Consider the following 27600-nt stretch of genomic DNA (forward strand, 5'->3'; position numbering starts at 1 on the left):
GACTAAGAGAAGACGAAATTACGCACCTTTCAGCAGAATAAACGAGCTATCAAGCTGGAGACTACCCACAGAAGATCATGATGGGGTTCTTCCCCAGCACAGTTAAGAACAAAAATCAAAGACCAGCTCAAGCAGAGAGAGAAAGCACACACACAGAAAAAAGGAGCTTCGGTATCTTGAAATCTAGATAATTTCGAGAGTTAGTCATTGATGAATTTAAAATGACGTTTTAGCCTTACCAGTTAAAATTTAGCAATTTTTAAGCAGTAGTAAACAGGGGTTAACAATGCAGGGTTTTAAGCAATTCTATGTTTGGTTGCTAAGTATAAGCACAACCTACATACAGCTGTTTCAGAGAAAATTGTCCTCAAATCAACATGTAATCAAAATTATTCATAAATAAAAGAAATTGATCATTAATACAACAGTAATTGTTAAAAAAAGACACATAAATGATACCACCTGCAGAATCAGGCTGACGAGATTCAGATAAAATTTTCTGAACTTGTCTCAGCGTACTCCTAGCTTCCTCCAACTCTTTCCAGATCAAAAAGACATCTTCACGAACACCAGCTACTGAAAAAAGAATAATAGATAGAACTTGACATTTTGTACCAATTTCTGCTTTTTATATATCCTATATTATCATGAAGTCATCCAGGTATTACTGCATCACCTTGTTCACAGGGTTCCACTGAAGTGACAAGTGCTGTTCTTAGATGGAATTCAAAAATGGGCTCAAAGTTATCAGAACATGAGAGGTGTTTAGCCTGCTAGAATGAACCTACAGAGCTGGCCTCAGACTGTTCCCACAATGGGAGGAAATCCTTTTTAATGCTCTCAAATAATAAGAAGAAAATTCCACAAAGAAATTCACGTTTTTGAACTTCATTGCAAAACCAAGCTCTAACTCCGAAAATTTAAAGAGAATACATTTGCAACACCTTCAATCTCCTACAGCATATAAAAACCTTTAAAATTTAATCCCTTTTTTCCATAAGAGTATGTAATATAATTTTGGTAAGATACTTTGATTTTCATTTTAACAAATCTCAACAGATTTTGTCAGTATTATAAACCATATAAACTATAATTAAATGCTAAAAAACAAACAAACAACAAAGCAGGAGTTGACACAAGATTTTCTTAATCCCAGTAGATTTGCTTCCCTTGATTAAAAGATTAAAACATGAATTTATTTAGTAGAGTACAATTATTAAAACTGAGTCACCATGTACACCCAAGTAACATATACTAAAAATGTGTTGAGTGTAAACACATTAAGTTGAAATTGCAATCTAGGACTATATAGAAAAAACTGTGTAGTGTTTCACAGTAAAAAATATATAAAAGGAACTGAATCATGAGCTATCCTAACTACAAATGTAGACTAAAAGCTATTGCAAAGCATAGTCTATTACTTTATTGCACATGAAGATGCTGAACAAAGTAAACTTTATCTTAGCATCTGGTGGTTCAGTTAATATTCACTGGTAGTTCCCTCTATAGAAGATAAGACATGCAAACTCGTGTGTTAAAGTAGGCTACCAGTAAACAAACAAACCTGATCATTTTGCTCTTTGATAAACTTCCCTGAAATAATAATTAGAATGTTCTACTAAATAAGAACTCAATTTTAATTGTGAAATGCTTTTAATTTCCAAGAAATATTTTGAAATGTGTTGTTGTACACTGCCATCTCCTGGGATTTTCCTGTACTTCAAAAATACCTGTTTCTGTTACAGCAAAGATCAGCATTTCCTACATCACAAAAGCCATGAGTAAAGTAGGTCATTCCACAATATAAAAGACAGAAAAAAATATCAAAGTCTGTTATCATTAATTTACAAATTCAAAGTATTTAATTTTATGAAGGTTTTTAACGTTACGTTTGAAAATACTGAAATCAGGAAGAAATTGTCAACTACCTTTAAAATAATATTGGTGATTTTATTGTGTTTCTTCATTTCCTCCTAAGCTCATGCTATGAACTACTCAAATTTACAGGACCATTGGAACTGTCTCTGATAAGATACATGTATTTAGTTTGTATTACCTAAGGAAGAATCTTATTCCTTATTAATGCCATGGCCAACAAAGTAAAACTGCATGCACTTTCAAAGCAAATACATTTAATGAAGCATATTGTACAGGACGAATGCAGGCATTAACAACTGCACATTGCAAACAGCAAGTTGCCTAGAAAACGTTTTATCTGGCAACAACTTTTCGTGGGCTCAGCTAGAAGAGCAGGCTGTAAGCAGTGGCAAGCAAAGCTACTTTCTCTATAAGGGAAGCTCACCTCCACCTCCCTGTTTATTTCCATCTCTACCTGCACCTTTTCCTCCACATCTGAGGAGAAGTGGGAGAAAAAAGCCGTGCCTTTTCAAACAGCCCCAAACCCAACACACAAACACACACACCGCAGGTCACATCCTCCAGCTGTGCCTTTCTCCCCACAGCCTGTCCCTGAAAGAAGAAAGCACAAACCTCTCTTCAACTTACATTCCCTGCACACACACCTCATTGCTGTGCTATTTTGGGGGCCACCAACTGAAAAGCAGTCAGAAGCCACTGCTGTGGAGGGGCAGTCCCCAGACGTTCCAGGCCTCTTGGCACACCTTTCATGCCCACATTGCATGAAAGACCTCTTAAATCATCATGTCATCCCCAGAGAGGAAGGGCCCACCACACGGCTATGCTCCCTGGTTGTTTAACAGCCATCAGGTTGCAATTCAAAAGCCACGAAGCAGCAATGGCAGTAGGGGACATGCATGAGGGAAGTAGCCTTAACCTCTGTCTTCCCCGGCCTGCACAAAATGTCAGCTGGCTCGGCTCTCTCCCACCATCACTGCTGAGTTGAAGTACGGCCTGTCGTGCTGAAAGAAGCCCTGCCCCAGAGAATGGAGGCCATGGAAACGAGGTAGAAGATGGGGACAGGAGGCAGGAGAGCCTGAGATAAGGGGCAGGAGCACTGTGCTGACTTGTGTGAGCTGAAGCAAAATGGTGCATCCAAATGAAAAGGCATGGGAACTTACATGTACACAGAAACTCAGAACCATCCTTATTCCATTTCCCAGTTATTTAATACCATCAGGTGATATTAAAGCAAGAAGTTTTTCCACACCTACCTCCCAGCAGACAAACTTTTCCGGTTTGATGAGTCACTGTAACCCATTTCATTTCATATTCAAGGTACAAAAAATGCTTAGAAAAAAAGCCCACGCGAAAAGAAGCCAGTGAAACTGATGGGGGCTTTGAAATGTCAAGGAAATACCAGCACACATGCAAGTCATGAAAAACAGAAGTATTTCTTATTTCTCTGATGATCTGACTGAGGCTGTGGAAGCAAAATCCAGATGTAATGGAGTAAGATATATTGTAAACTTTGTTTGCCTGCAAGGCGAGAGCAATTTTTTCACTGCTGGTCTCTTCCTCAGCCTCTACGTGGCAGCAGAAGACAGCAGTGCTCTCCCAAGAATCGGTTGTCAAAAAGCACCTTTGGAAGGGCAAGTTTGCAGGTCCAGAAGAGCACAGGAGGGCAGCTACCTGAGCACCCACAGAGTCAGGCAGCAGGTACCCTGTCCCCATCTTGCCCTTCTTTCCCTGGGCAAACGGACAAAGCAAATGAACTTTGTATCCCGTGTGCTATTGCAGCTATCTGCATCACTCTTTACACATTAGCAAAGAGAGTTGCCAGGCCAAGGTTAGGTTGCTAAGACTGGACAAAACATAAGTGAGAAAAATGCAGAGGCAATGATCTTTGCTTCGGCTCATTGGTAAAGCAGCTGCTACGCAGTCATTATCCTGGCTTTCTGAAACCTCAGAACTGATCAAGCTCATTAGTCTCCACAGACTGAATTGTACACTATGCCAAAAGTCTGGCCATGTCAAAATGTGTCTCTTTTCGGATATGTCTCATAACTCAAATCCTGACTTCAGTCCACTGACATTTTCTTTACACGTACAGTTCATCTACTCCACCACTCAGAGAAATACTGCCCAGAGATGTACTATTGTGTGCACTTCAGAAGCCATTATAAATTTCAGGATCTAGCTCAAAATGCCACTGCTTTTCAAGTCCTCTTTAGCATCTATCTCCTCCCAGTCCAAGCCCATAACACAACTGTGGCCCTTCTCAAAAACTTTCTTCACCACAGCTTCCACCACCTCTCTTGTACTCTAGGACTTGAAGCTCCAACTTAAATTCCATCTCCCTTCCACTTACAGTTCTAGCTACACAACAGCATTGCTTAATTCTGCAGCTTTTAGCAGATGAAGAAGCTACACAAAGAATGTAGGCAGAAGTGATAACAGGAAAATCAGTGCTGAATAAGGAGATATTACCACATTGGTCCAAATAAGATTTTATGTAAGAGTATTTCTTCTGCATGAAGTAGGATTGAGTCTGCCACTACAAGCACCGTAATTATTTAGTGGCTTACACCTGATTTGATCTCAAGCACTCATTCAATGAGTTTAAAAAATATATATATCCTATTTGGCTGTTTCTTATGCTTCCTTTCTAAATGACTGCTCAAGATGCAAAACAGGAGAGAAGTCAGCTCTCATCTGAAATTTTAAATAGTTCACTTCCGACTTGTTTTGCTTAGGTAGATGAAAAAGAGAGAGCATGAAGATTATCTGTATTTGCAAAGCAGTGTTATTCAGTGGATACCTAGAAAACTATCAGATTTCCTTAAAATGCTTTTTTTTTCCAGTTCATAAAATGTAATGATGAGTTTCAATTTCCAGCTGTTGCATTTGCGGTACAAAAAGAAACGGAATCAGAATATTCCTGTGCCACCCTTTATTTTCCAAGAAACATCACATTTGGAAGATTAGATCTCTGGTTCATTTTCTATTCATTTCTTTGTATAGTTTATGCCACATACCCAAGAACCAGTTTCAGAATCAACAATTTTATTATTATCATCTTCTTGAAAGGAGTCTCTGAAATGCAAGACATCAGGCATGGGCCAGAATAATGTCTCCTATACATTTTCTTTTCTGAAAAGATTTTAGATTCTGCATATGACTGAAAGGCTCTGATTGGCTGCCAGTGATGTCACAAGTGTGGTTATAATACCCAGTAAATGTAGAAAGCTAATTGTGTTCCTTTTTAATGCCTAAATTCTACTCCATAATAGCAATAAGACAAAACAGACAATGCACTTCAAGGAGATTACTGCCCTTTTGAGCGATTAAAGCTATTCAGCTTTCAACTTTAGAAACAGTGATGAGGAAGTAATTCCAGTCATATAGGAGCTCTGGGCCCATCTATTGAAACAGGCTGGTGCCTGGGGAAAGAGGAAGCCAGCTTCCCCCTCACACCCAAATTGGGTCTGGCAAAGAAGCACTTGGAGCAGGCTGGAGGAGATTATTACAGCACTCTGAATTAGTATGAAGTGAGAAGAAGAGCTCTGAAGTACACTCTGCTTTTGGCTCCTAAACTTTTTGCTCTCTTATTCTTGCCCCCCAATACCCCATTATGTTTCTTTCATACTGAATAACCACAGTCATGTTGAAGGACAGGTTAGTACACAAGGAACAAGACCACAACCCAGAAAATATGGGACAGTTACTCCAAGACTTAAAAATGATGAGTCACTAAGTTCACTTTATGCCAAAGGTTCCCTAGGAGTAAAAAGAGGCTAACAGTAATGCAACACTAATGCCCCTCAGTATAATGGGGATGTGAGCCAGGAGAGAAAAGAGGTCTTACGCCTGCTGATATTTAAAAAAAAACATTTTTCAACTGAAAAAGTCTGCTGACAAAGATATCAGACTTGACATACACGGACTCACTTCACACCACAAGCTGGTCCAGTCCCACTGAACAGTAAGGCTGACTTTTCCCAGTGGAAGTAGCACTGTGACTAAGAAGAACCATGTTGAGAGCTTTCCATCCAGCTCCCCTCACAGTAAAGTGAAGATTCTGCTTCTCCTCTGCTTCTTTCTGTTTCTTCCTCTTAAATTTTTTTCATCTTTTTCCTCTCTCTTTATGCCTTCTCTCTGGTTTTTACTGTGCTCTCTGCCTGCCTTCATGACAAATTCAAAGCTTGAGAGGAGGAAGTCAACCATATGTGGGTTTAATTCCTTGATATAAGCAATGAACTAGGTCTTACTGATGTGGCTGTTGTATCAGATGCCATTCTTATCTCTTTCATCTCCCTTTCTGCCATTACTTTCTACATTACCACCAGGACATTAACACTGCTGTGTTTATCTTCACCCCTGAAGCAAATGTTCTTGTTTCTAATTCTTTCTTCACTTCTCTTACATTCTCACATGTATATCTATTCTCCTTACTTCTCTCTTTTCCTTTCCTTCTCCTTCCTGCTGACAGCATTTCCATTTTACAAATGGAAATGTTGAAATTTATTCCCAGCCGGCCCATGCCTACAGAAGATTTATTTTAACACTAAGTAAATTCCTACATTACGTTGCTACCTTGAAATTTCACTTAAAAACACAATTTGGTTTTAAAATTATCTACCTAGTGGCATTCTCCCTTTCACTTTTCTGGAATTCTGGGCAATTAGACCTTTTCCATCTTCTTCACATTTTAGCGCAGGTCCAGTAGCATCTCTATAGTAATTCTTCTCAACAAAAGCATGGAATCTGTAATAAAAAATGGGTTTTCACCAGACTGTAAAAAAACTATGTAAATACTTTCCTACTTTAAATGTGAATGTCACATATGCAAGATCATAGCAACATACAACTTTGGAATTATTTCCTTATCTGTTCAAGATAATCAAATATTCAATTACAACAGTACTATGAATGTTATCAAAATTTTATATACATGTATGTACTTTCTAATGTTTCTTCATGAAGAATATACTTTCATTTTGGTATCACTTACTCTGAGGCACATTCCTTTCCAATCATCTGGAAATTTGTTTTTAATTAATGCTCCTAACAGCTGAGCCACAGCAAGTCATTCGAGATATCTGAGAGGATACTAACACCCTTAAATTAGATTATCCTTCCAGTTCAAAGCCCAACAGGAACATTTATTTCACTATCGACATACAATCAGGAAGTCAAGCAGACTTCATTTATCCTCATTCTCATAACAGAAAAGCTCCCAGAGCAGGAAAAAGAAGCCTTTCTAAAACAGAACTACACCAGAATCAGGCTCAAATCAAGAAAAACCCATGAACTTAACAACTCCCATGAGGAAGCTGACAATCTTTAAGACAGTTATTGGCAAATGTCCACCAGCAAGATATTTGTGGCCTCTGAACCAAAGCTATACTATTATTAGTGCAAAAAATAGTGAAGATAATGGGAATCATACTAGGAAAACAATTCCTCAGAGCATCTTGTTGCCTCTTTCTCTACCATGCAAGAAACATTCACTTTCCTCTTATAAAGGAGGGGAAAACACTGCCAAAAGAATATGAAGGATGGCGACCAATAATGTATGTGGTATCACAGAGGTACCACAGTTCATTTAGACACATATCAGAATAAACATAACAATTTCCCACAGTCTTGACTTTTGGCAGACACTCCACCTCTTAAAAGCTACTTCTAAACACAGACAGCTATGAAAGAGCTAAGCAGCTGCCATCTTACCAATCACTCTGCTGTCGTTTGGGAGATTTCTACTGTTGGAGACCTCCCCACTCTTCACAAATAACAGTGAAACAGAAAGTTACAGCAGTCATTTCACAGCTCTGTAACTGCATAGTGACTTCTGTTAAGCAGAAAAACACCTTATCAGCTCCTATTGGCCTCTTGCTGTTTAGCCAGAGTTAGGTAGTGTGGCTCTTTTTGTTTTCTCATTTGTTTTCCTTATTTTGATATCAGAATCAAGATTAAAGTTGTATTATTCCTTCCTAATGAAGTCTGACTCTTGCCGCACAGCTGGTTCCCAAGATAAAGTAGCCAACAACCATATGGAATATATCAGTTTCCACCAACCACACTGAAAAGCAGGGTGCAGAACTGCAGTTTCACACAACAAGGCCTAATGGATAACAGTACTTCAATTTCCTGTTGATCCAGGCACTGCCTATTTAGGACAGGCATTACCTTTCAAGTACGTGTCTGCATTACACTTGATCCAAAAAACTCCACATCTTTTGCTGGTGGCTGTGGATATTACCAAACTACATAGCAACATGATGAAAACTTGATATTGCCACTTTTTCTCCTAAACAATTTTCAGACTTTCAAAGAGGAGCAGACGACAGGATATAACTAAGGAATGGCCCTTCTTCTTCAAACCAGTGAGCACATATGTGGAGAGAGAAGGTCTGTTTGAGTAGACCCTGTATTTCAGTTATAGCTCTTAGATTATTTCCTTTGTTTATCCAGACCACTTATCGATCTGGTTTGTCTCATTTTCCTCGTGAGAAAAAAAGGGATAACATTCAGGTATCTTCAGATAGCATTCCTAGCAGCAAAAAACAAGTGCTGAAATCTTATACTGAAATCCTCCTTTGTCATACCTTCCAGAGGCCAAGTGGCTCAGCTTCTTCAGAAAAATAACAGTTTCATCTTCCCTAGCATTAAAAGACACAGTGTTGACTGGACAGGGGCCATCAGAAACTTTCTCAAGGAGTAGCTGCTTTGTGTCTGCTGGAATGTCACCCACCACAAAGTAATAAACAGCTTCAATCTGTCATAAAACAAAACAAACAAACAAAAAATAAGGAATTGTGAAGACTGTTTTACATAGATAGTTAGTATTCATTCAAAGCCCTGTGCTGTGCTGAGCACCAGTATGAAAATTTGGTAGAATCAATACATTGCTTGGGTTATCAAATTCGCAGATTTTCAGTTCTCCTTCTCATTTATGCTAGCAATTCAGATGAAGTCCACAAAAAATTCCTAAAGTGAGAAGAGAACCTGGCCCACAGCTCACAAGCCTGATTCTGCCCAGAACAAGCCCCTTCCCACAGAAGTTAACTGAAACCAGAGAGAGGTGCAAAGAAGGACAACTGTGTTAATAGCCAAGAAAAGGCTCTGTGCTGCATTCCCCTTGGCGGGAAGAGGGGCCACTATCCTGATGCCTTTTCAGGGCTGAAAAGCAATATGAACATTAATACCAGACATACTTTCATAGGCAACTTGTATTTTGAGGGTTAGGAAAGATGCATCATTCTTTGAATGCTACCTATTTTTTATACTTCTGAGGCAGAGGGTACTTGGCAGGTTTGTTATGAATACATACACTTATGTTATGAAAACATCACTGCAAGAAGTTGAAGAAACGTCCTTTGCTTTTTGTTTGCGTATTACATTATGATGGATTTGATACTACCTGCACATGACCGTGCAAAACAAATAACTAGTAAATATGCTCTTTGATTTTTCGCCAACATTTACAACAAAAGTAACCAACACTTAACCCACGATGATGTTCAAGACAGTAAGAATAGTGTATCGACTCTACGGCATACCAACAGTACATATCTATTGACAAATAGAGATCAATAGTTGTTTAACAGAAAAACTGCATTCAGGTATGGTAAGGAATATTCTGGCTACTGGGCAGCACTGGAAGACATCTCCTCTAAGAAGGAACCTCACAAATTAACACAGCAGCACCTTGGGTTTTCCCAGGTCTCGTACAGGGGGCTGGGCATCCCATGTAGAAGTCAGGGCCCATCCTTAAGCACCACGCTTGCTTGGGAGCAAGCAGGTCTATTGTCAGCCAGGTATCCTGACATCACTGTTAGACAAATGCTACGGTTAAAGAAAAGAAAGAACATCTTTCATTAAAGCGTAAAGTTAACACAACACATATCAGCTTTATAAACAGGTGCACAGAATCAAAATAAACCAAGACTTCCACACATCTGTGCTTTGGTTCAGTTCTGGAAGGTTCCCTCTCTGTGTTTCATCCAGCTAAATAGTTGTCAGAGCACGCACGCAGCTCTTCCAGCTGAGACCCAGGCCTTGGGCAACACCCTTGTTCTGGAAATTCCTTTTGTTGAAGAGGCTCCTGATCTGGGGAAACATATGCAGATTGCACAACCACTTTTCTTTGAATTCCTTCAGATTCACATCTTCTCCCCCTCCTTCCTAAGGCTGCCAATAATTCATAAACTTGATATTTAATAAGGGTATTAATTTTCACACTTCCTTCAAGTGCCTGCCTCTGCAACTTCTAAAATGCTGAAGTTTGTTGGGAATAGCTGATGCAGAACCAGCTCCTAACAAAATTGACAATTCATTCCACTTACCATAAACCCAGCAATACCATACCATTAAGTAAGTGTTCCTTATAGAACAGTGGGGAAAGGTTCAAGCCTTTCCATTTATTCCTCCATATTTTGAAATCAATAATTTATGCAGCAATCCATACAAGCAAATGAACTCCATAAAGGAACAGGAAGGAGAACACAACAGAATGCTCCTCACAACCTTTACCTGGGAGGGGAGGTACATTAGGAGGAAAGACCCACATTTTGCAGAGTGGCACCTGTGTAGAACTGCAAGTTACAAACCATGGATGCGTTTGCAGCAAGTATCCTGGGCTCCATCAGAAGAGGGGTGGCCAGCAGGGACAGGAAGGTGATTGTCCCCCTCTACTCTGCTCTTGTGAGGCCCCATCCGGAGTACTGTGTCCAGGTCTGGAGCCCCCAGTACAAGAAAGACAGAGAGCTGTTGGAGCAGGTCCAGAGGAGAGCCACAAAGATGATCAGAGGACTGGAGCACCTCCCCTATGAAGACAGGCTGACAGAGCTGGGCTTATTCAGCCTGGAAAAAAGAAGGCTGCAGGGTGACTTCATTGCAGCCTTTCAGTACCTAAAGGGAGCCTACAAACGGGAGGGGAATCAACTCTTTGAAAGAGTAGATAGCAGCAGGACAAGTGGAAATGGTTTTAAGTTGAGGGAGGGAAGATTTAGGTTGGATGTCAAGGGAAAGTTCCTTACAGAGAGAGGGAAGTTGGTGGCCCTGCATGTGGCAGGGGGGTTGGAGATTCATGATCCTTGAGGTCCCTTCCAACCCTGGCCATTCTGTGATTCTGTGACTGCAGCCTTACAGCACAGTGATCTTGAGCCTGGCATTGACAGGTCATGAGAAAAGGAAATCTAGGGACTTGCCACACATGGAAGAAAAACTCAACCTAACGGAATGACAGGAAGAGCCAAGTCTAGGGAAAAAGGAGCTATTGTTTTGGAGCAATTTCTGTTGACGGAAGCAGTTCAGAGAAATGAGTCATTTATGACTGTTCAGTGAGTACACAGGTCTTGCCTAGGACTGAAAGGGGTCTCCTCCAGCCAGCAGTACGGCCTGCGCTCAAACCGAACTGTCAGTTATAAATGATAATGACTGTATTTAGGAGTAATTAAAGTCTGTCTTACATGGATCACCTGCCAAAACAGGCTCCCCCAGATTACCCATTAGCCCACCAATGTCTAGAAAAAATAATAGATGCCTCACTGTTGGAAGAATTTTAATTTCTGTTTATCTGCATGCAGACTCAGGTCCAATAAGCCTTTTCTTCATCCAGACAGTACTGGAATCCAAATATAATCTTTTTGTTTCACCAGAAAATTTGTAATACACTGCAGATTGAAAATGTTAGCATAATTTATGAAGAGGACATTTTAAAAAGCAGGCATAAAAGTGTCACTGTTGCACAATTTGCTCCTCACCCAGTTCCTTTCTACTACCATTTTCAAAACATCAAGGTTCATCCAGCTGAAAATTCATCTGCACAGGGAACAAGAAGGAAACTCAAGCCAAATCTACCTTCTCTTTCAAACACTGTATCACAACGAAATTTACAAGAGAGTTAAGATTGGATCTGTGCACAGGCATGAACTCTAATGGCAGCAAAAACTAATGATTCTAAGCCATGTGATTTTCCATTAAATCTGGGTGCCAGGAACTGAATTTATATTGGAAGCCTATTTCATAACATCTTTCTTTAAGAGTACAATTTTTAACTGACTAGCTCAAGTGATAGCACATATCTTTTATATTTTGTCACTTCTGCTATAAACGAATAATGTAACATGGTACTTTGAAAAATAGTCAGAATTTTTAGTAACAATAGCTGCATATGCTTTGTCTTTTTGCCCTGAAATAAATTATAGCTGTAACCCGGGTGATGAAAAAAAATATTTCAAGACTTTTGCTGTCACTAAATGAATAAAGAAATCTCTGTACTTAGTATTTTGGATTTTAAGTACAGGTTTTTTTCTTTTTCAAAAGCATTTTGGTTACATTACAAAATAAAAAAGCTTTCCTTGTCTTCAGTAATGTTGATACTAGGAATATTTTCATGAACTTGAAACCCTGAAAAACATATATGGCAAAGGAAGTGGAAGTCAGGATATTTACTCTTTCCTTTAATGACTGTATACTCTCCTGTGTGCTGCAAAAAAGAAAATACAAGATTTTGCCTTCAGAATACAATAAATTAACATAAGCAAGCCATAAGTAAATGTTAGTATGCAGTTATTGTCAAGAAAAAAACCTTCCAAGTCCTCCCATTAATATTTATTTTTCACATTCCATTGGGGCAAATCGCAGTAGCCAGTTTGGCACTGAATACTCCTGGATTTACTTGAGGCTTCTGAAAAGATGTATGAGCTTACCGTCTCATCACTCATGGCTTCCACCAGGGCTCCAGCAGGGGTGGTACTGCTGGCAGATGTTGTGTGGTCCAGCTTCCAGAGCCACTTAACAGCAGATTTTACAGTATATTCAGACACAGGAGCAGATTTCTCTTGCCACTTCGTAAGATCCTCAGCAGCCCTGCAAGTGACATTAACCATAAATCAAAAGCAGTGAGAAAAATTCTGACAAAGCAAAATGGTGGAGTTCTTCTACTGTTAGTATTCTTATGGATTGTTAAGTAATAATAACAATAAACCACATATATTAAATCTGGACTTGCAATAAAAGTAGAGTAAAATGAAACTCTTAGAAAAATTACTATTTTTAAGCCGATTGTTGAAAGCACATCCAAGAGGGCTACAGTACTTTACAGTTCTTGATTCATATTTGTCCTTTTGCTTATTTATCATATATTTTTAATAAAAGCACATTTTTTTAAAATAGGTGTACAAAAAACAATCTGGCTTCTCTTTCCAAGACTTGCTGCATTGCTTTCATATCAGATCATTATCAGATCACTTTTGCTTTTTTTAAAAAGAGCTGATCTTTATTTGCCCATCGAAGTAAGATTTGTGAAGCAATGCTTTTCAGTATTTAATTGGTCAAAGGCCTTTTGTCTTTGGCATTACAGAGGTGCAAAGCATACATGCATGTATAACTGTGTATGTAGATATGAAAAGACAAATGACAAATCTAAAAAATAACAGGTTCCAGTAAAATAACTGGTTCCAGGATCTGTGACATTCAGCCAAGTACCATTCTGAATAATTCCTTGCAAATCTAGAAGAGAAGTAGTGCACTTTCTCAGATTCTTTTAAAGCAGTAATTTGTGAGCTATATTGTCCTTTGTCTCCCTACAACAGAAAAATCAACGAACACATTAATTGTGCCTCAATTTTTATTTAGCTTAGCACTTAGCCTTTGAAGAAAATATTTTATGTGCTTCCTGAAAGCTAGGAAAATCATCCCGTTTTTTAAATTGAGCGTATCATAGGGTAGAGAATTAAGATAGGGAAATGCAAACAAATCTGTAGGGTAAAGCGTGCATAAAACAACATTCAGAATCACAGTGTGGTTGAAAGCAATCTTTATGGAACCTATTCCAAATTTGTATGGCCCAATTTGTGCATCATTTTTTCATAGTCACCAAATTCCATTCATATATACAAACCCAAGCTTATGACTTCAAACACTTATATGAAAATGAGAATTTGTGCCAAGATGCATAAATTTGAATAGCTGCTTCTATTTTTCTACTTGTAACTAGACCCAGATTCATTTACTCAGGTTAAGGAACAAGCTTTTGTCTTTTGTTATGGAAATCTAGTATTGTTTCCTAGTCCTACGACTTATTTCTGTGACCATGGAAATCTATAGAAATACAAATGACTATGCCTGTGTCTATGGTATGTGGGGGAGTGTATATTCAGCTGTAAGGCAGAAAACTGTACTGCCTGAAGACACAAAAATACCCAGGCGGTCAGATGGGACCTCACTGTTTCTTTAATACTTAGATGCATTATTGAAGCACATTACTGCGGTTGCAAAGCATCCCTTGCCTTTCTGGTTTTCTACATGTGCTACGTTTGTGGAAGGCTTGTATCACCATTTGGTTTCTTTTAGCCTTTATCCTCTCCTCAGGGTAACAGCGTTTTTTTTTTTTTTTTTTTTTTTTTTTGTTAAATGGAAGCAGCAAACTCAGCATTACTCTGGGTTAAACTCGGTGGAAAATCTATACATATTGCCATGACACAAATCACATTATCCAAACACACATCTGTATGATATAAGACTCTTGTTCTCCAACAAAAGGCAGACGTGGACTCCTTTCTGCTTACCAAATGAGGTTAAATTTGGCAATCTGTGTCACTTGTTCCACAAGAACCATAGAAAGTGCATCACGGCAGAGATCGAATTCGGTTGGAGCTGCAGTGCCAAAATCCAAAACAATGACGATGTGCCGTTCTCGAATCACTCCAAATATCAGCCGGCTTTCACTGGTTAACCATTCCATTCGCTGCTGATACAGCTCAATAGCTCCCATTAGACATTCCACAAAATGAAGAATCAGTTCTTTTTTGGCTGTCAGCTTTATTTAAATAAGGGAGAGAGAGGAACCGAACATTAAAACAACACAAATGAAGCCCCGAGCTTAGCACAGCTGCAGTAACTGGTTTGCAAGTGCCAGATATGCCGGCCAAGGTAGCAGTGAAAACAACCCATTTTTCTCCCGCTATTTCAGAAGCAAATACTTGACAAACGTATCTAAGCCATAACAGAAAAGACGCTGCGTTTCGTCCTAATTGCCTTTCTTAATCTTTTTATACAAGCATGGGACACTGCCAATGGGTTGTCTGCCTTGTCTGTCTCAAGACCGGAGCAATTAGAGTGAGCTGAACAGGGAAGAGGATGGAGAAAGGGCTGCAGAACAGATGGATGAACAAACAGGAACACAGACACTTTGTACCTTCTTAGACCAGAATTTTGACTGGCTCTTAAAACGTTGCACAGCCATACAAGGGAGTGAACAGTTTGGTGCTGGGGCACTTCAATCTCCACCTTGTCTTTAGCATTTGAAAGGAAATGTAAAAGGCTTCCTATTTGTGCTATTATTTCACTAACAATGCCCAACACTACAGCTTAACTATTTAAGGGAAGGGGCTTAGGCAAATGCAGCCGACAACTAAAAGTTCTCGTGTCATAATAGTAAAATAAGAAAAACGTAGATTCAGCACAAAAAAAACCGAGAGACCTTCTCTATGTACGTACCTATGAATGTTCGCTGTGCAGAAAGATCTATAGGCTTAAAAACTCACTGCAGGTTCCAGTAAAGATACATCCCCAATATCTCCGACCCATTTAAGCTAATTTACCTACTACCTTCTATCTTCAATTGCCTTTCCAGGACTAGTTCAAAACCTTGGAGCTACAAATGTTTGTAAACAAGAATATTTCTCAGTGAGAAATCAATCTGCAACCTCCTTCCTCTATGTATTTTTCACTGCTCTTTACTGTTAACTAGGGGACTGTAAAATGCCTCCCAGACACATAGCAGGCTGTCTGCAGAGGAATGGAGGCCTAGGAAGAAGTGCTCACAAAGTTCAGTTTCCTCCTATCACTGCCAGACTCACACAAACAGCTCACTGCACTACACTGATCAAATTCCATCTTAAAATAAAGCACTTTTCTTGCCCCACCCTTTTGCTTCTAGTTGGCCAGTCCAGATTCCCATTTCTCTGAGGGGCTGCAAAACTTCTGGCTGTCCACTCTACATTTATTCATGGCAGTTCACATCCATTTATTCTTGGACTAGCATGACTTCTAGCATAGAAAATAATAGCTCTTCTCTGTGCCTGCAATCTGCCTTTCTAGAAGCATTCAAGGGCATTCAAGTATACAGTTTTTCAGTCCTCTTTGGTTTTATCTAAATACATCAACATCAACCAAGGCCTCTTACAAGATTAGCACTCCACTGCTGATCATCCTGCTTGCTCTTCCAGGTACCTACTCTAATTGGAATTACTTCTTACCCTGTGCTAACTGTACATAATATCATGCACCATATTCCAAATGAGGTCTCACCAGATATTGTATAACGGCGCCACTACTTTAATACTACCAGAAATGTCTTTTCCCCTGCTCCAAACATGCCCTATGATTAAAAGGCGTTATGTAGATATTTCATACAGAATTAATTTAATTAGAAAAAAAAAAAAAAACGAGGGAATAAGGATCCTTGAAATAATTCTTTTCTCATTTTCACACCTGGTGCATCAGAAAAGATTCAAGCTACCAGGGAAAAAAAAAAAAAAACGAAAAAAAAACAAAAACCCAAAGACAAGCCATTTGTTTTTGTAAAATTCTTTATGAATTAACTCTCTCCCTTTCTAGCTCACATGAGTATGTCTTCAGTCCCATCCATCCTCTCAACAATGGGACAGCCAGCAGCTGTTACTAAGACATTCCTTAGAACGTGAGCCCGGGCAGAGATCCAGCTAGCTCTCTATAGACCGGGCTGAGCCCTTTGTAACCCACTGGCACTGAGCAAAGCAGCATTTTGCATTGGCAATGACAGCACATTGTGTTATTTAATTTCAGCATGCCCATTTGTTTTATTGACAAGTACTTTAAAAACAAAAAAAAAAAACAAAAAACAAAAAATACTCAGCTGAGCATCTTCTTTTTAAGTGCTCTTTCTTTCAAAACAGAGTAAATGTTGCTTAGAAACCGCATGCAGCCTTCTTCTATGGAAAGATTTACTGCAGTGCTGCACCAAGACAAGAGTGTGAGACTCCACAAGGAAAAACACAAAAAGATATCTAGCTTCTCTATTCCTATCACTAATATTTCAGAAAACAGAAAAAAAAAAAAAATAGATCAAAAGATAAAGTTCTCACACAACAAATGTATATATGTATTTCGTGTCATAGGGAGACATTATAGTCATATCATTCTACTGACAGTGATACGAAGTTCTAAGTGCACAGGGAAGTTACCACAAGTCAGTTCCACTTACATTATACACGCTGCCATCGTGTGCTTTCTTGTATTGAGGAAACAAGCCATCTGCATACCGAGAAGCCACAAGTTTCCCCAAAGTGGTCACATAATCTGCAGTAAAGGTTACAAAAGAACAAGTTGTTAATCATCAGGATTACTTTCATGATGCTCTGTTTCTCCAAAGCACACGCAATACAAAGGAGAGTAATTCTTGCTCTTGTTATTGTGTACTTTGCTTAATATCTTTCTACAGAACTGTAGAATCAGAATTCAGGGAAACCTTCTCGGAGGAATGAGAAGGATTCTTTAGATATATCAGGCTTTGATTGAGAAAGAGCTTCTCCCATAGCAAAGTACATGTGTCCTTGGTGTTCCCCAGATTGACGTGCATAGTATCCATTTATGAGGCACATGCATCCATATTGATCTCTGGAAATTAAGAAATTGAAGAGAAATTCTAGTGACATTGAATTACGATTTTTTTCTGCCTATGTTTATGTTGGAGTCCTGATGACACCAACAGTCCTGGGTTACCCTGATCAGCCTCACCTGGGGCTTCCACCCACCCACAGGGTGCTCAGGCCTGGGCACCCAGTCTCTCTTTGTTTGGCAAGGTGTGCCTGCTTCAAGTCCTGGTGGTGCAGGACTCCTGGCAAGATCTCTCAGCCCTGTACTACAGCCTTGTCTCCAAGCTTGTCTCTGGCTCCGTCTCCTGTTCCTGGCAGCAATACTTAGTCCAAAAACTTGGACTAGCAATACTTTTAGCAGAGAAAATAATATGGTCCGTATACCATATACCATTTTTCAGTCTTCTTTGGTCTTATCTAAATACATCAACATCAACCAAAACGTCTTACAAGATTAGCACTCCATTGCTGATCATCCTACTAGCTCTAGCTGGCCCCTAGAGCTGGTTCATCACCTCACCTAGTCTGGGAGTGTCACTGGATGCTGTTAACACACCCTGCTCTGCCTGTTGTGCTCACACGTTGCAGGACTGCATCCTGGTCAACCCTGCCTGGGCTGTGGTTGCTTCTGCCTCCTGGCTCACTTTCTCCTCCTAAAGCTGCCCTGCACTTGCCTCTGCCTACCCAGTTTAGTCAGAAGTGAGGGGGAAAGCACACTGAACTATTTTCAGGCAAAAAATAATCCACGTGACTCTAATAAAAGAAAGGTTTAGGCAATTAAACTTCTGTATTATCCACTTACCTCACAACAGGACTTGCAAATATTTGTTCATCAAACAAAATACAAAAACAAGGACAGATAATGCTGTTCTCTTACACAACTAAATGGGTGCAGAAGTGGGTGCAATTAAGGAAAAGGCCACTCTCTGCTCTCTTTCAGTAGCTAGAAATCTTCTGCGGTAGTTCCACTGATAGGAAAACATTGGAGGGGGGGAATATTTAACGTCACAAAGCAGCTATTCTGTACAGCATGCTGCCCTGCTAAGTTAGTACGTTCTGCTCCTAAAATTACACTGTAACAACATTAACTCTGTTCAGCAGCTTCTTCTTCATCTACAGCACACAGGATTCCAGGATCTGCACTGTTGGTTTTTGAATGTCCCATGGTCACAAGCCAGCTGAAATCTTAAATTATGCAACCTAGAACAATTGCAATACATTACAACTCCTACTTCTCAGGCAGTAAGCTCTTCAAAGAAAAGAATATTTTACCATGCCTTGCAAAGCACTATTATGGCAGTGATTAATAATTATTAGCAAACTCTTCCCCTCCAGCTGTCAGAGAACATTTTTCTATAGCCTGATTCTGCACAAAAAGCAGCCTGTATTCTAATCAAATTTAACTGCTTTCTTGAAGCTGGTTTCCTGGAAATAATATTCCCAAACAAGTTGGCTAGCCTGGATGATTAGTAGATTTCAGATTATGGCACTGCGTATATTACATCTGCCATCTAAAAATGGGCAGTCTCATGGGGTATTATTTGCAAGCAAAAGACTAACAGCCTCAGCACTGCACGTTATTTCCCAGCTATAGCTAAACTATGGAGGACTTGAACTGGAGCCTGAAGTAAAGAAAGCAACTACACAATTCAGTAAGAAAAGCCCTTTTGGTACTGAGTTCTCAGATCAAGAAGGAGACGAAGTTCCACAGTTCTCCAAACTGGCAACACCAGAAACAAGGTTCCCTTTCTGCCATTGTTGTAAGATAAGAGACAACGTGAGTATCTCCCCAGTGGACACAAGGGTGCAAAATGAGCAATACACTACAGAAAAATTTATTCTAATTGACTGATGATTTGTCTAATACCTTTCCTGTGCTGGAATCCAATTTGTGACAAAATCTGGGACAAGGTCAATTTGTTTCTCTTGAGCCCATGAAGCTGAAGCCATTCAGAAGATGAAATGAGGGGCTGTACATCCATGTCCCACTTACTGACTGGCAGACTCCTTTTCTTCTCTTCTGATTTCTTTTTGTGGTCCTCATGGAAACTTAAATTCTCATAGTCTTGTCTGTACTTTGAATCAAAGGCAGCTGTTGTAAAGAGAAATGGAGGGATAACAATGCTTACACTTTAAAAAAAAAAAAAAAAAAAAAGATTCACTCCAATTCTTTGCTTTCCTTACCATACACCACAGTTCTCTCTACGCATATAGCTCAGTTCTTGTTTTCTTTTGTTATACTGGGCAACAGTCTTAATCTGGAAGGCTGCTCTCAGTTCTACACATATATTTACTGCTGTTTTTTTTTTTCCCCCTCCATATGTATTCACCTTCAATTTATTAAAGAAAACATCTCTTGAATGACGAAATCCAAGCCCAAACAAAGCTAAGTCCAGTTTGCCAATTGGCATTTCTTCCAGCTCCTAAGACATCTGTCCTAAATCTTGAGAATGAGTGTTTGTAGGAGGCATCTAAAGAGTGTCAGAGAATCACAACTACACACTAGAAGCATTATGCAATAAACAAGGATCCCTTAACAATGGTATGTTCAACATCTATCATAAGCAACAACACTGCTAGCAGCAGATCCTGATTTTATTGAGAAGCTGGAGAAACTCCCTCTTCTCACTTCATTTATCACAATTGCAAACAATGGCACTGGCAGCATCTACTCCAGGCTGTGATGGATCATGTGCATGCACAGGATCCCTTGGACATGAAAGTCCATTTTCAGGGAACATATAAACAGGAAGGGGGAATGGCTGTTTACGAGGCTGGATAGTGATAGGAAAATGGGGAATGGTCTTAAACTGAGACAGTGGAGGTTTAGGTTAGACATTAGGAGGAAGTTTTTCACTCAGAGGGTGGTGACACACTGGAACAGGTTGTCCAAGGAGGCTGTGGATGCCCCATCCCTGGAGGCATTCAAGGCCAGGCTGGATGTGGCTCTGGGCAGCCTGGTCTGCTGGTTGGCAACCCTGCACATAGCAGGGGGTTGGTCCTTTTCAACCCAGGACATTCTGCGATTCAATGATATTAAGTTCTGTAGAACAGTGAACGTATCACAGCACTGATTTACAGTTGGCTGGGATATCTCCACTTGAAAATGGGAGCAGAGGCAGATCAGAGCCTAGAGTGGCTGGGGCAGAAATGGAAGTGATGACAACAGTAACTCACTTGTTCCTCAGCACAGAGGCTCTAGGAGGACTTTGGTATTTCCTGTTCATTCCCAAAATACTCTGCTCAATTAAATACCCTTGCTGTATCTAAGTTTATTTTCTGTGGACATTCGATGTTTCTGGCCATTTTCCCCAGCAACAACACTATCTGGAATACCCAAGCCCTCCACTTCCCATTTACCATAAGCCAGAAGAAATGTGTAAATACATTGTGTGGAACAAATGTCCAAAACATAAAGAAGGTACTTCTATCCTTAATGACTAAAAATAACCCTCGGTCTGGTACGGAGTACCATGGAGAACTCACTGCTGACATCAAATATTGTAACAACTGACCTCATTACAAAGGTTCATTTGACAGATTTGTTTCTCAGTTAATCACACATACAGAAAATGAAAACGTATTCTCAGAAATCATCCTTCAGTGAGAGCCTTCTGCATGGGGCATGCTGGCACCAGCTCCTTCCCAGTCAGCAGTGCTACCAGCAGGGTGCTGGGCTGGTGTGCCTGCAGAGACTGCTGGCATGCCTGTAGAGGCTGCTGGCATCTTACCAGCCCTACTCCTACTCTCAGTACAGAAGCAGTAATGACAGATGTTAACTCTAAAGAGACACAGGTGAAGGTTTGCAGCTGCTCAGGCTTTGTGTATAGTCAGGCACTGTTTATAGTCATTTGAGCAGTTGTTCCCAGTTTCCTCCTCAGAAAAAAAAATGCCAGCACAGCACCCTATACATAGCATGGGTGAGACTGGCAGGGCTTCAGAATGCTAACAACACAGCTAGCAACATGCACACCACAGTTTAGCAAAGAAAACTCTACATCACCCAGGAAAACACGCAATGTGTGTAAAAGCAGTCCTGAAACACTCACAGTCACTCCAGGTAAGTGTCTTAAACGGGTTGCCAGTCATGGTGGATCTCTCAACTGATAGCTCCTCTTTGCTTTCTTCTTAAGAACCTGAGGAATTTTCATTAAAAAATACATAATAATATAAAATAATGTCCTTAACAGGTTAATATGATCTGGAACCAGCTGTATACAAGCCCAGGCAATAATGAACAGCAGATGATTAAAGTAAAGATTTTCCTCAAGGAAAACAGTGCGAATTAAAAAGAAAAGCTACCTCTCATGTAACAAAAGCAGATTTGACATGGACACGCCCATACTCTGAAATGGGAATGTGGGTATTGGTAATATGGTTTCTCTTCCTTCCCTTTAAATTATCATTAAAAAAGAGCCAGTGCAGAAGTTTCCATGCAGATATGCTACAAAAATGAGTGTGATGTTTTGGCCTACCTCCAGTCAGTTGTATTATATTCTATTATTGCTTTGCATTATACCTTACTTTTTTCTAAAATCCCATTGATGAGTAATCCTGGCAGTATCTGAGACGCAGTTTTGTGAAGAGATTCATAACTTTGCCTGTAAGACCACAAGGTGATTCACAAAGGAAAAGAATTGTGCCTGCGTACCTGTATGTGTATGTGGTATAAGGCCTGACTGTGACTGACAGACAACATATGAATAGAAAATAAAATGCCAGAGGAAGCAAGGTAGCATATATTTGCTGCGTGTGCCATTTTCAGATGTAGCATTTTGGTTCTTATTTTAATAAATAAGATGAAAGGATGAGGGACGTTTATGAACCACCAATAGGCCAGCTGCTAGCTATTGTTACGCAGCAGTTTCCTATGGGAAAGGTCAAAATGGGATAAAATAATAATAGGACTGCACAGCCTCCTCCCCTTTTTTTTTTCCTTTTTTTTTTTTTTTTTTAGAAGTGAACATGCTATCTATTTCTCTTGTAGATATATTTATTATATATATATAAACCACTCCAGGCTTTCTCCTTCTCATACATAAGGACATTAACAGTAAGAAAAGCAGAAAAGCAGGGAGGAAGCTAAAAAGCCAGGAGTTACAGTGCATCCTAACACCCAAGCATTCAGCAGATGCCTGCTAGCACAAGAACACTCCGGGTGGCAGGGACTTGGCATTCCACCACTAAAAAGGAACACTTGCGACAGAGGAGCTGAGGCAGACAGTGCCGGCAGCGAGACTCACGATGTTCCTAATTCAGTGCAGCAGTGCTGCTATGCCCTGACAGTAAGTGCTGACACGCACTTCAGGTGGAGAACAAATCCCAGACGCCATCTCGTTTTGCTTATACCCAGAGGTGTGGCAACTGATTTTCCTGTGCTTTGAATGCCCAGTGCTGCTTGCCGGCCACTTAACCAGCACCTGTGTGTGAAGTGCTGGTATTGCATGAAAAGGGGCATTGGAAAGGCGATGGAGCTGCCTCAGTGGAAAATAGCAAATCTACCTCAACTCTGGGAAAAGCATGAAAGTTCAGAAATAATGACAACCAGGAAAACCACCAACTCAGATGCTCAACCAAAACATACTATTTTCAAAAGGTGAGCACGAGTTCATCCAAGCACAACTTACACCCATCGTGTGCTGCAAGCTTTTCACAGACATGGCTGTGCTTGCTGAGCCCGTATAATCACAGAATCACAGACCGTTTGGGGTTGGAAGGGATTTCTAAGCCCACCCAGCCCCAACCCCTGTTGTGGGCAGGGCTGCTCCCCAACAGTTCAGGCAGCCCAGGGCCCCATCCAACCTGGCAGGGATGGGGCACCACGGCTTTCTCCTCGCCCCGCGGCGCCCCCCCGGGCCCGGCCCTCACCTGCCTCCGGCCGTGCCATGGCGGCCGCCGCCGCCCGGCTGTTGACCTGGAGACGGCCCGGTTGCTACGTGCCGGCCTCCCCGCCCCCGCGGGGCCTGCACGTCGGGTACCGTAGCGTTCGTTTCCCCGCGGTGAAACCGCGCTGAGGAATGAATAGTACTGCAAGCCCTCAGGCTCCAAATCTTGAGTTTGTGGTGTTTGCTTGTTAGCCTTTATTTATGTATTTATTTCTCTGTTAAGGGTACAGACTTGGGTGTAGGGAAGGGCTGTGAGAGGGAAATGCGAATAAATTCATTGCCAACAGATGTCACGATGACCGAGTGCATTTGGTGCTGGAGGAACCGAAATAACATTTGCCATACATACGACAGGAGAGTCACAAATATCTGGATTTAGGAGGTCAGAGCTTTGTGTTCTTGTTAATTCTTAGCTTAGAGTAAGCAATTGGCAGTATTTGTATTCAGGTTGGATATTAGGAAAAGCTTCTCAGAAGGAGCGGTGAGGCAGTGGCACAGGCTGCCCAGGGAGCAGGTCGAGTCACCATCCCTGGAGGTGTTGAAGAACTGTGTGGACGTGTGCCTTAATTTCAGGTGAGATGGAGTTGTTCTCTTGGGAGTGTCCGATATGATGCAACGTTTTAGTTCTAGGAGAAAAACAATGTTGATAACACACCGATGTTGATAGTTGCTGCTGGGCAGTGTTATACAGAGCCAAGGCCATTCTCAGAGAAGGGCTCGGTGAGCTGGGAGGGGACGGAATTGGGACAGCTGACTTGAACTGGCCAAGGAGATATTCCATATCATATTCATGCAGGAGTTTTTAAGGGAGTTGGAGTTCACCTCTCTCTCTTTTGCTTCTTGGGCATCAGCTGGGGGGTGATGAGCAATTGCTTGTGCATCACTATATATATATATACATAGTCATGACTATTATCGTTTTCCTTCTTCTTATCCAAGTAAATTATTTTATCTCAACCCACAAGTTCTGCTTTTTTTTTTTTTTTTTTTTTTTTTTTTCCCCCAGTTCTCTCCCCCATCCCACTGGGAAGTTGGGGAGTAAGTGAATGACTGTGTGGTCTTTAGCCACCTGCAGGGTTAAACAACACTGTGGCACCGAGGAACGTGGGTGAGTGGGCAATACTGATAATAGGTGAATGGTTGGGCTAAATGATCTTAGAAGTCTTTTCCAACCTTAATGATTCTATGATTCTAAAAACAGCTGTGTGTCCTTTGTTTCAGTCAACAGCACAGCAGATGTAGCATACTGCTGGAGAAGCCTGACTGAAAGTTATTCCAGTGGAATGCAAAAAAATGTGTACTATAAATCCAAACTCAATATTAAAGGGCTCCTGCTCCTGTCAGAAAGCCAAAAACACTAGAAACAGGTTTGTTTAGGCAGTACTTGGGCTGCAAATGTTTTCATCTGTCAGCATAATTTTCATCCAAGCAAAAAACAATACAGATCTGCACATGTTCTCCTTTATTTAACTTTATTTATGCAATAAAAGATGGGTTAGTAAAGCAATAAAAGATGGGTTATATTGTAGGATTGACTAATCATTCTTATCTAGCTACCCATGTTCAGGTGGAAACCCTCACCCATGCACATAGCCCAGCCACTCCACACATGCCCCACTGTTGGCTGCAGCTTTGCAAGACAGCATCGTAAACAGAGATAGGACAGAAAAGTGCCTTATAAGGCCAATGGCTCAGCTACCAGCATCTCATTTTGGCTGGAAGCTGAGTTCCAGCTTCTCCTGCAGTTGGAAGCAAAGGTTTGAGGGCGAGCCAGGACTCGACAAATGGTTCTTGATTGCACAACTATTCCCCTGAGGTATAGAAAAGACTTTTATTTCTCAGCCAGGAGACAGTTTCCCATTAGGTCATTAAAAATAGTAGGCACTGAGCGTTCTCAGGATCCTCACTGTAGTAGCACGAGCTGCTTTACAGACCTGGATGTTAAGGAGGCTGCTTTGACAGTTTCTCTTGAAAGTTAAAATGCAATGGGTTTATAAGCAGGTGCCCCCAGATTAATCAAATAAATATCCTGATTTGTTTCCATTTCTTCCAACAATGGAAGTTCTTTATCACACACCTAATATGACTTGGTTGGGTAGCTTTTTCTACATTATACAGAATAAGCCTATCTATCTTCATGCCTAAATGACTGTAAATGTATTAATCATGGATTAAAAGAAAAAGCAATTATATGTGCTGTAACTGCCTATGCAGAGTCTGCCAAAAACCTTCACTCTGGGCTTGGCTACCCTGAGCACACATATTGCAAGAAAACATTCCTTACAACGACTGGAGCTACAGCACTTCTGAGATGACACTGAGCCTGATACAGCCCGGGGCTAAGGCTGGCAAGTGACTTGGATCTCCCGCAATTTTCCTGATCACCTGCTGTTGTTTTGTAGGCAATGATCTTCCCAGGGCAGACGACGAGATGCTTCCAGCACATCAGGTACACGTAGCTCCGTGTTGGTGTGGAAGCCCCGCCTAGCCGCTGCTCACTGTGCGGCTCACGCTGAAAAGAGGAATGAGTTCTCCAGATGCTGCTGGCCAGATGAGGCAAGACTGGGAAATAGAGGAGGCAGGGATCCAAGTGACTGCAGAGTAGGACCTCACCCCTTGTACCAGGGCTATAAAAAGAACCATGGAGCTGGCTGTCATCTGACCTTTAGGCTGAATGATGCAGTGATACAGACGGTGGAAGGCATGCTGTTATGTCATTCACGAGTGACCGCATCGTGAAGCAAAGTACTGGGATTGCATTGGCAAGCATAACGTTGTCCTGGAATTGCACTGGCAAGCATAACGTTGACGACTTGAGAATATTTCACCTATCAATAAAAGCATTTCATCATTGTATTTTCCCATGGCTGAATATCGGCACTGTCAGCATTTCCTCTGTATTCCTGCTTACAGCGTGAAACTGTTTGCTTAGTTTTTACAATGACTTTTTTCATCCAAAATCTAAAGATGATCCGTTCTCTATTTTCCAGCTTCATTGTGTTCTTTACTAAAAATCTTCATCATTTTTCCTTCTTCTTTTAGAAAATTAGAACAACATTTCATACAAATTCGCAGATGTTCCTTATGCATGCAGAGCATTCCATGTGCTGCACCCAGTGTAACTGCTATTGTATGAATAAAGAGACAGAGCATCCCGTGCTGGGCTAGTCAGGTTGCTCATAGCACTGCCCAGGGTACTACCAGGAATGATGCTTCACCAGGAAGCTCAGGACTGTCCCACATCCTACCCTGCAGTGTCACACTTCCTGTTGACTCCCTCTCAAGGAGGCAGGATTCAGTTGCAAGGGATAAGGAGGACAACAAAGGTTGAGTTAATGCTGTCCTTATTGTACACATCTTACAGTGACTGGCTACAAAAAGCGCATACGTCAAAAATTCAGTATATCAGCATAGGCAGAATGTAAGAATAAGCAAGCCAAAGACATGCTGTATTTTAAATACTGCTTTAAGGTGTATGCTGTTCTCACCCTTCAAGCACCTCCTTAAGAAAAAGTGGCAAAGGATATGGTTGAGAGGTGGCATGAAATTAAAAAATAGGGACTGTCTAGTGAGAGAGGAGGCATGGGAAATGGCAGAAGGGAATAAACTAAAACTTCAGGGGGCAAAGCTAAAGGCAGAAGAGGGGTTCAGGGGCATGTGGCTGATGTGCAATGTTGGGGAGAAGGAAGAATTCAAGCAGCAGAAGTGATATCTTTGTTAAGGACAGTGCACAACAGATCAATGAGAAATAAAAAGCAAGCAAGCAAGCAAGCAAACAACAACAACTAAAGATAGCAGCACTCCATGACCTTTGTATTTCAAGTGCTGCACATCTGTGTTTTGCCACTCTGGTACCTACAGAGTGTTTGTGTCTTCTGGAATGGAGGATGAAAGATACAAACACTGCTGATTCCTCATTGCTGCAGGGTGATCTTGCCTTAGTTGTATCACCTGCATTTCTTCCCAAGTGGCTGCTTGCACAAGCACAGAAGCATGCTGGCAGGCACAGTGCCCATCCTGGAGAGGCTGTACTGGAAGGAGGACCATGGGTGTAAGCTTGCATGGAAATACTTCCTGCCTTCCTCAACAGACAAAAAAGAGGCTGCAGAGCCCAAGAGGAAGTGGGTCAGTTTGCATCTCAGAGGAAATTTTCAATGGAGGAGTTGAAATAGAAGCAAAGAAGACATTTGTTAATATTTACTTTAGATTCA

At 40.9% G+C, this 27600-nt stretch overlaps 1 protein-coding gene and 1 long non-coding RNA gene across 2 annotated transcripts in view; one reads left to right on the forward strand and one right to left on the reverse strand.

Moving 5' to 3' along the window:
• VWA3B (von Willebrand factor A domain containing 3B) overlaps positions 1-23508 on the reverse strand; it is a 68798-nt gene extending 45290 nt beyond the window's left edge. Inside the window, 9 exon segments of the mRNA XM_085213586.1 lie at positions 463-576; positions 6500-6624; positions 8469-8638; positions 12576-12735; positions 14436-14686; positions 17114-17208; positions 19372-19596; positions 21554-21640; positions 23373-23508. Coding sequence (XP_085069712.1) covers positions 463-576; positions 6500-6624; positions 8469-8638; positions 12576-12735; positions 14436-14686; positions 17114-17208; positions 19372-19596; positions 21554-21593 — 1180 coding nt within the window. The 5' untranslated portion in view covers positions 21594-21640; positions 23373-23508.
• LOC146545612 (uncharacterized) lies at positions 23422-26544 on the forward strand. The gene is made up of 2 exons (XR_014880503.1): positions 23422-23962; positions 25792-26544. It is a non-coding gene; the product is annotated as an uncharacterized LOC146545612 (long non-coding RNA).
• The last annotated feature ends 1056 nt before the right edge of the window (positions 26545-27600 follow it).

Source organism: Meleagris gallopavo, chromosome 1 (genome assembly GCF_905368555.1).
Source record: "Meleagris gallopavo chromosome 1, MGAL_WU_HG_1.1, whole genome shotgun sequence".
NCBI classification, from domain to species: Eukaryota; Metazoa; Chordata; class Aves; order Galliformes; family Phasianidae; genus Meleagris; species Meleagris gallopavo.